At 47.7% G+C, this 10904-nt stretch overlaps 1 protein-coding gene across 22 annotated transcripts in view; it reads right to left on the bottom strand.

Annotated features, from left to right (window-relative positions):
• Positions 1-3040: 3040 nt before the first annotated feature.
• NCAM1 (neural cell adhesion molecule 1) overlaps positions 3041-10904 on the bottom strand; it is a 314951-nt gene continuing 307087 nt past the window's right edge. For 12 of the 22 annotated variants that reach the window (XM_057299245.2, XM_034933682.3, XM_057299242.2 and 9 more), the window contains 3 exons: positions 9586-9702; positions 7714-8529; positions 3041-6196 (listed from right to left, as the gene is read on the bottom strand). In XM_057299245.2, coding sequence (XP_057155228.1) covers positions 6076-6196; positions 7714-8529; positions 9586-9702 — 1054 coding nt within the window. In that variant the 3' untranslated portion in view covers positions 3041-6075. The remainder of the gene's footprint in view (positions 6197-7713; positions 8530-9585; positions 9703-10904) is intronic. The other 10 variants (XM_057299246.2, XM_057299247.2, XM_057299248.2 and 7 more) reach the window with 1 other exon arrangement.

Genomic DNA, 10904 nt, shown 5'->3' with positions numbered 1-10904 from the left:
ATCTGCTCTTGCCCTCCTGTGATCTGTTATCCACCCAGCAGCCAGAGTGCTCATTTTAATACTCAAGTCATGTCAGGCTTCTGGCAAAAACATCCCTTGGTTTTCCATCCCACTTGAAGAAAAGGCAAAATTCTACAGCAGTCTACAGATCCTGTGCAATCTAGCTCATAGATACTTCTGAGTCATTTCCTATCTCTTTACTCTCTGCCCCACCCCATCATTTGCTTTCTGTTCCAGCCACACTGGCCTCTTGCTCTTCTTCAAAGACGCTAGCCAAGTCCCTACCTCAGGACCTTTGCACATGTTGTTCTCTCTGCCTGAAATATCTTCCTTCAGATATTTGCACAGTTCAGTTCCTTACTTCTTTCAGGTCACTGCTCAAATGTCACCTTTTCAGAGAGTACTACTCTGACTGCCCTATATAAAATAATACTCCATAACCCCTTTACCTAGATGCATTGTTCTGCTCTGCACTTACCATTCCCTGAGTTAGCCATGATAGGCTACATAATGGTAAGGTTACAAATCCAAAATTTAAATGGTTTGTAATATAAAGGGTTTTCCAGTGATATGCTAGAACCAGCTTGTACTGGCTCCAGAGAGCCAATTGCTAACTAACTTTTCAGGAAATTTGTGAGCCAGGTGTTATGCAAACATATATAATTTATAAAAAGTTAAATTACATAAAGTTATAATTAACTAAATTATATTAAAACCAAAGGCAATAAATACTCAAAATTCATCCCTTCTTAATTATATTACTACTTATTTTACTACTGTTATTAATATGTTAAAAATTTTATTATTACTACATACTACTATTACCTATGCACTTGATGTTATTTCTCTTGTATCTGCCTGGTGGAAATACAGTATTATATAATGACATGCTAGTATGCATCTCTACCTAACTCCTCGTCTGGTGATGCCATATTGAAATCAGCCTTACTGAGAGTATTTACACACTGCTGAAGTCAGTAAATGCTACAAATCAAGGTTTGATTTATTTTTTTTAGTGCTTGTCTAGATTTATGAAAGTAATGGGGAAATATTTTATGATGCAGATTAAACTTACAAGTGTGCCATGTCTGCAGCTGTTACACTGTGAACGAATGGCACAAAAAATTGAGGCAGTATTTCTCTAGTATTCAAAAACTTATCCCCAATTCAACAAAGAAGTCACTCACACCATAGATGGATGAGTGAAGTTCTAATGTATGTCTTATTGTTTTATCTTATTTGTTAACATAAATGAACGTATCAGCCAACATGCAGGTTGGAATTACAGTCCTTTGTAAATGGGAACCATAAACTGATTATGGATACAAGACTTCAGCAAAAAATGAACCAAAGCATTCTGTGGGTATCAGTTGGATAGATGCAATTTCAATGTAGAATACTGTATATTTTATTATTTGTCAATGGCATCCTTTATAAGTGAAACACATACATGTGTGCACACACACATGTTGCCCTTTTCCCTTGGAGAGTTGGCCATTAAACATTTACTAACAACTACTGGCTCATCCCTCTCACACACTCCATGTCCATCATGGAGCACCTGTTCACATCCCTTACTCTGAGCCCAGGTGATGGCACTTCCACCACCTGAAGCATTGCTGATTGCTGCAGGGGGTGTGGGGGAAAGGGGCATGACAAAGGCTCTGCCTGGAGGTGACACATGCTACTTCTGTTCATATTCCATTTACTGAAGCAAGTCATCTGGCCACGCTACCTTTAAGTGAGGGGAATCCCACTATGTGTCTAGAAGGAAGGAAGGGAGAACCGCCACAGCACACTGGATGTTTACATGTCTATTGTCTGCCCCACTCCCAGGCTTGAATGTAACCTACATGAGAAAGAGTTGCCTTGCTCACTGCCGTATCCCAGTATCCCAAGCACCTTGGAGATGCTCTATGAATACTGAATGAATCTGAGAGGAAACTAGCCCGAAGGGGGAAGGCTCTGGAAGCAAGCCCTCATGGACCAATGGAGAGTGTCATCATTTTATGTTTTCTCCAAATCTTGTAAACAATGTGTTTTAGTCTTAGCCTGTCATATGCAGCTGAAATCTGGGGCAAAGAAAATCACATAGATGCATGTGGCTCTGTGTTATTACAGGCAAGCGAGGTAAAATTGAAGGATGCAAAATTGAAGGGTGTACCACTCTCAGATTCATGTAAGTGCAGGGTCAGCCCCGAGAGTGGGCACCTCCTCACATTTTGTGCCCTGGGATTCTCCCTTGCTTTACCTTAGCCTTGATTCTACAGCAGGTCTCCTCCAGGAACTCCCAATTCCACAGCCTAATGAACATCTCCAACTCTAGCAGCTGCTTCTTTCAGACACAGCCAGAGAGCAGCATATACAAGAGAATGCTTAGCTGAGGCAAAGTTTTATTCACTCTGTCTAGCTTAGAGACATAATAAACTCCAGGGGCTGAATGACAGCTCTAAATGCTCAGAGATAGGCCAAAGCAGTAAGAAGGAGGCATTACTTATTTTAGAATAAGCTCCATGTCATTACCTTATTGCTGAAATCTTGAAGCTCAGGTGTTGACTGTTACTACGATTAGGTCTGATGGTATCGCACACCCAGGATGCCAACAGCGCCAACTCCCACTGATTGAGTTCCCACTGTGTGCCAAGAAAGAAGACACTAGGCCTTCATGTACATTGTTTCATTCATCAACCAGCACCCTAACTCTCTTTTCTTGGTATCTCCTGTATGTCAGAAAAGGAAACTGAATCTTGGGGAGATTAAGCAACTCTTTCAAGGTCCACTGGGGAGCAGCAGAACCAGAGTTCGAAGGAAACCTTTCTGAATCTGACGTCTGCCCCTTCTAAATTAGGACTCTTATCTATCAGCCTGTGAGAAAAAATACAGAAAGCATCATTCAGGCAACACATGAACTGAAGACACTGAGACTTCGCTAACCTTCCTCGCACACAAGGTCCTAAAGGAACTACCACACGCATGTCCACATTTGATGCACATAACAGACTCTCACCGCATTGAAATAAACCCCAGTATGATCATAATAGCTTTTTTCTTTCAATTTTTATTGAACACAAGTATTCCGACAGAATGCAAAGTCAAAATTCTCAGTTAGTACTCAGTATTTACACCAGTGAGAATGGAAACAAAGGTGGTATCGATGTTTCACTTGGTAAAAAGTTTTATAACAAGAGAGAAGGCCCCCGAAGTACAGAATGCTGGGTAGGGATGTTAATGGAGGTCTGAAAACCGCCATCCAGACAGACAGCCTCAAGTGAAAACCTGGGACTCGGAAGGCTCCATAGAAAAGTGTGAAAATAGAGTTCCACCTCCAAAGCTGCACTATATACACCACAGCCCTGCAGGGTCCAGTGGCCCTGCTCGTCACACTTGAGTGCTCCTCCAGCAGAACTTGGCCATGCCGGTCTTCATGTGAATACATATGTATGGCACATACACACATAGACACATAGACATTGGAAACTGGAGTTGATCCCTCCTTCAAAAATTAAAAAAGAAAATTATAAGCTTTGATCTCTTAACATAAAAGATAAAACATCTTGGAATAAAATGACTCCCTCTTCGATTTTAGAGAAAGCATTGCTTTTTTTTTTTTTTTTTTTTTTTTAAAGGAAAACTCTTGCATGCTGAGACAAACCTATGTGTAATGGGAGAGAACAGAGCAAAATGTGGGCAGAGTCTTAGGTCCTAGCTAATGGCAGAGCCAGGGTTCTAGGGGGTCAGCTGTCCCGGGCCAGGTGATCTGAGGGCTGACCTGTTTCTTCCTAACCATCAGAACCAAAACCAGTTTGACCTAACCACAACCACTTTGACAGTCTTGACAAGGTATGGCATGGGCTTGGCCTGGTGTGGCAAAGCCATCGACATTACAAGATGAAGAACTGAGTCCACTGAACAGCCTGGTGACCAGAAGAGCCTGCCCCTCACTGCTGGGCCCTCCCGGTCTCAGACACCCAGGCTCTCACATTCTACTGTGTGCTCTAAGATCTCTCTTCATGTTCCTCTATTCTGAGGGCCTGTGCATTTGAACCAGAGATCTGTGCAGGCCCTAGAATCAAAGGGGCCAGGGCTGTGTGTTCTGGGATCCTCCATTTCCGTCCCCAGGAGCTGAGAAAATGCAACATAACCCCACATTGAGCAAATGACAAGACCATTATTCTTCACAGTTTGAAATTATAATCTACCATCGCCACTGATCAGACTGCAGAAGTGTCAGAACGTCGGGGAGAGTGGCCCACAGAATGGACCCAGAGGCAGCCTTGCCACCCTAACCCCTTGCTGCTTTGTACCTTAGGAGAGGAGCGCATGCGGAGTACTGATTTCTGTTTACTTAGCATCATCTTCATCATCATCATCATCATCTGTATTTCATTTTCTTTGTTTAAAGGCTTCGATTCCTTTTAAGAGTGATTTTTGTTTCCTGAATATTTTTTCTGAACTATCTGCTATACCTTCCACAACCAAACTATGTTGAAGTTTTATTTCAATACTATGACAAAAACACGTTTCACACTAAAATATTCACGCATCCACAGTGCACAAGCTTGCAGTTCTAAAGTAGAATGAGGAAAAAAAAAGCAAAATTTCTATACAAAGGGCTGGCTTTTCCCTTCTCCCCCCCTCCCATCCCCCTTAAAGTTTCTGTATTTTTTCCCCCACTTGGTTTCCAATCCAGGAAAGTTGTGTTATGACTCCAGACAGTAGGTTGTTTCTTTCTTCTTTTGTTTCTATAAATGCTGCCTAAGTGAACAGAAGGCCGATGTTACTTTACTTCAACAGATTTCCAAAAAAAGACACTAATTCCCTGAAGCACACATGCTCTTCCGCTCAAATCTAGATTCTGGGCTCAAAAGGAAATGGTATGTATATATTTTATTTGGCTTTCTACACAAAGGGGATGTGTGGGGTAATGTGTGTTCACCAAGACCAGCCCCAACTATACAATCTTCTCTGCTTCATTCAACAAAGCCTAAGGAGTCCTTCAAAAGAAGGGTGAGAACGCCTGGGAGCAGATCCCTTTTCACAGATGCAGGCAGGTGGCGGCTAATCAGAAAGTGGTCTAACCCCCAAAGAAACACAAAAGTAACCAAAAATTCAAAAGCAAAACCATTCCAGAATGAGATGGATTTTCACCTGAGTGGGACCCAGGCAAAAACTGCAGATCAGAAAAGAGGGGAAGAGCAGCTGTAAACAATCATGTTTTGTAAAGTTGTCCTGTGCTAAAGCAAGCGTGGGATGATCCTACCTACCTCTGGGTGGTATTTGTTACCTTAAAAAATAAAAGGCAGCTATTTTACACGGACATTTAAACACAACCAAAGTCAAACATTTGTCACCTTGTAAACACTGGAAAACAAAGTTGGCAGAAAGAAAGAAAAAAAAAAGAATGTAAAAGAAAGAAAAAGAAGTCTGAATACTGCAAATTGAGATCTACCCCCAGAAGCTGCAATTTGGCATTCGTCCTATAAAATAAGAGTCTACGTGGGAATTGAATTCAGCTAGAAAGGGTGACACACTTTGCATACTGAACAAATACAAAGTGAACAGAAATTATAACTTATTTATGAGGTTTTACAGAGTTCAAACTTGACTGAAAGTATAAAAATAAACTGTGGACTTTGTTCATTCGATTAGTCTTAGTGCCTGAAAGTATTTCTCTGAAACTGGTCTGTGCTAATCGGGTAACACCAAGTGTGGTCTTCCTGAACCTAGATTTCGTTTCTGAGCTTCCTAGATTCTTAATTTGGGGTCCTTTTGTCTGATTTTTAAATGGTTTCAGGGAACGGAGTGTCCTAGTTTGGCTGTGGGTTTAACCTTTTTGTCTCATTTTCTTACAAGTGAGTGTGCAACAAAGGGACCCTTTCTATAAACCTACAAAAAGGAGATTCCCATGTTTTATCTGTTTAGTTTTTTTTAAAGGCAAAAGACACTAGAGAAATGAGATGTGTGTGCGTGTGTGTGTGTGTGTGCGTGCGTGTGTGTGTCTGTGGTGTTGGAAATGCTCTGGTGAAGCTGCTGTGTCACTTTTTATTTTGATCTTTGCTCGGTTCTCTTCACCCATCATGCTTTGCTCTCGTTCTCCTTTGTCTGTGTGGCGTCATTGGGGACCGTCTTGACTTCGGCTGGCGCTGGCTTCGTTTCTGTCTCCTGGCACTCTGGCTTTGCTTCTACGGGGCCCTTCCTGCAGAGAATCAGGAAAACAGAACCACTGAGAACACGGTCTGCAGACATCTTGCCCCTGCATCCAGGCCTTGGGGACAGCAGGGAGGAGGGGGGTTCTCCAGTGACAGCACCCGGCTCCAACCTCTGCCCGTCAAATCACCTAGGAGCACTAAAAATCACCCAAGCCCGAGCCATGTTCCCGCAAATCCTGATTTAATTGGTCCGGACACAGTGACTTTTAAAAGCACCCAAGTGACTCTCATGTGCAGCCATAGTTGAGAAGCACTGAGTCAGAAGAACGAGTCCGTTCCTCTTCCAGCCCTAAGTTGATGCCAGAGGCTGTGTTTTTACCTGGGGTGGTGGAAGCGGGCAGCAGAGGCAGCTCCTCCTCACCCTGACCAGCTGCAGTGGCAACAGCTCAGCTGGATGTAAATGCAGCCTGCTGGGCTGGGCTGGGCTCCCAGCACTGATTTCAGGGGCCCCTTTGCAACCCACTCTTGCCTGTCCCTTCCCCACCCCACCCTGTGCTGTTGCAGGAGGATGCCTCTAGGGCCTGCCTGGGTAGGGTGAGAAAACACTGATGGAGGCAGCTTTTCATGGCAGCCTGGTGGGGTACTAGAGTGGGCCTGGTGGCTATGCGAGAGTTGAGGGCAGCTGAGTGGGCAGGGCTATCAGAGTCCTTTTCCCTCCCGATGCTGAGATTCAGGGCTCCTGGCGACAGCCCCTTGCAGCCCATGGTGGCAGCATGGCAGCTTATCTGGGGAGCAGCCATAGGAGCCTCTATAAAAATCTAGGTCTGACTCTGCCTCCATCAGTTCCAGGAAAGGGAGTCGGGTCTGAGGATGCATGGGGACAGGCACAGACCCCAGCCTCAGCTGGTGCCACTGAATTTTGGCAAGACACTTACAAACCTGAAAGGTTAAGGACTTTCTCCTGAACTTTGAGACCCAGCAGCCATTTGATGCTGGGGAGCCCCGAGTCTTCCCAGCCACTCTAAGAGCAGGAGAAACAAGAGTGGGCTGGGGGCCGGGGTTGGGAGGGGAGGGTGAGCATCTGAGCCACAGTGTGAGGGGACCTCTGAACTGCACCCTCCCCTGCCACGGGCCTGGGGCCTACCTCTTTTCTTCCTGCACATCAGTGCCTTTCTGGTAGGGACTCAGCCTGGCACTGAATAACACACCGACTGGGGGCCCCAGGGTGGCCGATAAGGGCACCTTGGCCTTCTTAGCCTGCTTCCCAAGCTATTCTCATCAGTGGCCTGACTGCAAGGGCTCCCCCAGGGAAAACAGAAGCCGCTGCTAGGATGATAAGGATAAAACATAATTAACATGGCCTAATTAGCCAGCAGGCGGCTGCTCCTGGGGCCCAGCTGCCTGTCCTGCTCTCTCTGCCTTATCCCAGCCCCTTGGTTGACGGTTGCCTCAGAGAAGCCCTGGATGAGGCTGAAGACACATCTAACAAGGAGGACACAGCACAGCACAAATGCACACCGCCACAGGACACAACCCGATGACAGCAGACAAAGAGAGGCCGTACTCGGTCTTTGCTGGCGCAGGCGAAACAGAGCTGTCTGCAGTGGAAGGAGCAAGCTCAGGGGCTTGTCCACTGGCCCCAGCGGCGGGAGCAGGAGAGCCCAGGGCTGCAAAAACATCCTTTGCAAGGTCAATATCTGGGGTCTTGAAGTTCCCTTCGTCCATTTTAAAGTCCTCGCCCTGGGAAGGGTTTGTGGTGCTGACGGAGGCAGCCTCGCTCTTCGGGCTAGCAAGGGCTGTGGCTGCCTCGGCCGGGCTCTTCGCGGCTACGGGCTGGGTGGGCTCCGGGTCCGGGCCTTTGGTGCTGGGAGCCTCCTGCTTGGCCTGAGGGGCTTCTGTGGCAGGGGCAGCCGCTGCTGCTAGAGGACTGGCTGCCCCAGTCGGGGTGGGGACTGGTGCAGGGGTGGGCTTGCTGGCCGGAGGAGCCTTAGAGGCCTCCCCGACACTAGCGAGGGCACTTGGGCTGAGGACAGCCCCTTGGTTAGCCAGGACACTAGAAGACAAATTGCTAGCGGCAGGGGTTGAGGTCGGGGTGTCGCTCAGGTCAACGAGGGGGGCGACCTTGGGGGCTGAAGCTGGGGCCGGGGAGGGGGCAGAGGCGCTGGGCCCCTTGGAAGGGGTGGCCTGGCCAGCCGGTACAGAGTTTGAGTCAGGCGTGGCTGTGGCCGGCGGGGCAATACTGGAGGTCAGGGTGGTGGTCTCACTGGTGGGGCTGTTCTGAGCAGTGGCAAAGGTTTCGGTGATAGTGTCAGAGTTAGTGGTGACGGTGGTGACAGAAGGCAGCATGTCCTCGACAGTGGCCGTAGTGTCGGCAGGCAGCCTGTGGGAGGACAGGAAGTAGAAGAGAATAGACAATGAAGCTGAGACGTGACAGAGAAGCGAGGAGGAGGGCTGAAGCCCAGGACAGGGACCATGGGGGTGGGGGCATGCAGTTAGGCACAGGCACGGACACAGGCCCACAGAGAGAGAAGGATGCTGAGAGGAAGCACACGCCCAGGTGGGCAGAAGAGGACACAGGAGACGACAGAGAACGTGGCGGTCTCAAAAGGGACCTGCTAGCCCTTCCCTGCTGATGTCTCTCCAGCTGTCTGCATAGAGCTCCCTTTCCCTGAAGTCCTTGCAGACTTGCCTAGGGCTTCCTGATCCCTGCCCTGGATCTCGACTCAAGGAGGGGCAGGCTTCTGTTCAGCATCCACCTGCTCTAGGCTTCCCAGGTCCCAGAGGAACTGGGCCCAGCTGCCCTGCAGGGCTCCCCAGGGCACCGATGGGAAAAGTCACGAATAAGGCAGATCACGAGTACTCAGAATGGCTCCTAGGAGCTGTGGGTTCTTCCAGTCACAGATTTTGTGGTTCCCTGAAACTCCATTCCCTTTAAGCCCATAAGATCCTTGACAGCTAGGCAGGCATTACAATCACAACTGGTCTGGGGCTCTGTGGGTCCCCGAGGTTTCTGAACAGAGGAGGGGCAGGGAACTTTACCAGGTCCCCAGCTTCCCTTATCCTTTCAGGGGGAAAACACAAAACCCTAGAATTTCAAGAAATCCTAAGCAGACTCTGCTAAGCCTCTCAGTGAGATTTTGCCATCTTAAGCCATTTCCAGAATATGTGTATAACTTGAGAACAGGGGCTAGGGATCCAGGGATCCCTACTTATACAGGAGCCTTTTAAGGGTACCCACAGCCACCGAAATAGAACCAGAAATGCCTGAGGTCAGGCATTTCTTAGCCAAGCAGGTCTTGTGGCCAAGGGTTTGGAATCCTGGCCTGAACTGTTTGGCCGGGAGCTGTGGGTAGGGGCACGGTAGGTGGGGGTAGGGTGGGGAGGTGGGTGTGGGGGTCTCTACGGAGCAGGTGCCAGCCCCTCCCAGCCCACGTACTCGGGCTCCGTCAGTGGCGTGGTCTCGTTGGGCTCTGTGTGTTTCCCTCCATCATGGTTTGGGGTCCGCTCCTCCTCCGTTCGAACCTCCACGATGGGCTCCTTGGACTCATCTTTCCTGTGGAGACAGTACTGCTGGTTAGACCCTAGGGCAGCTGCAGGGAGGGGCTCCCACGGAAGAGCAGCTATGACTCAACCCAAGGCTGGCACGGTGGGCATCCAGAGCCAACAGATTCAAATGTATAAGTCTCAGCCCAACCCTTGCTAGCTGTGTGACCTTGAGCTTCAGATTTAATCACCCTGCCTCAGTTCCTTCATCTGTAAAATGAGGCAAAAACACTGTTACTTTGCCTAGTTAATGAGAATTCAATGAAAGGATGCATGGGAAGTGCTAAACACAGTGCCTGACACAGATCATTGCTCAAATACATACATCTATCTCTGTACACAGGTATACATACATTTCTTTTCCTTTCCTTTTCTTTTCTTTTTTTTTTTTTTTTGAGACAGAGTCTCTCTATGTCGCCCAGGCTGGAGTGCAGTGGCGTGATCTTGGTTCATTGTAACCTCCGCCTCCTGGGTTCAAGCGATTCTCCAGCCTCAGCCTCCCGAATAGCTGGGATTACAGGAGCATGCCACCACGCCTGGCTAATTTTTGTATTTTTAGTAGAGGCGGGGCTTCGCCATGTTAGCCAGGCTGGTCTCCAACTCCTGACCTCAAATGATCCATCCATCTCGGCCTCCCAAAGTGCTGGGATTACAGGCGTGAGTCACCCCTATACATACATTTCTAAGTACATGCACATACATGTATATGCATATATAGTGCCTGGCATGTGGTGGTGCTAAACAACTTATTTCCTTGCTCAGTCCCTTTCTGGCTTGCTCCAGCTCTGCTCCACCCAGTGACGGTCTTCGAAGGCTCTTGCTAACTGGCTTAGGATCTGTTTCTCCAAGATGCTGTTGGAGGGACAGTATCTGGATCATCAGCTCCATAAGGACAAGAATTTCTATCTGTTTGTTCCCTGTTGTACCTATGTGCCTGAGAACAGTGCCTTGCCTGCAGCAGCTGCTTGATAAATATTTGTTGAGTGATGGATGAATGAATGAATAAACAATGTACGAAAGCAAGGTAAGTGTGTCCCTCTAATGCTGCCCTACCCCATGGCAGCTCCTCCCCAGGTTTAGTTCTGACAATTTCCCTCATTTTGACCTACACAGGGATTTTCACACTCTGGGGAGATTCTAATACAAGAGATCTGGGATTGGGCTCAAGAGTCTACATTTCAAACAGGTAACCCCCAAAGACCATGCTTTGAG

Source organism: Pan paniscus, chromosome 9 (assembly GCF_029289425.2).
Source record: "Pan paniscus chromosome 9, NHGRI_mPanPan1-v2.0_pri, whole genome shotgun sequence".
Lineage (NCBI taxonomy): Eukaryota > Metazoa > Chordata > Mammalia > Primates > Hominidae > Pan > Pan paniscus.
The sequence above is the reverse complement of the archived record's forward strand: the minus strand, read 5'-3'. Positions and strand labels throughout refer to the sequence as shown.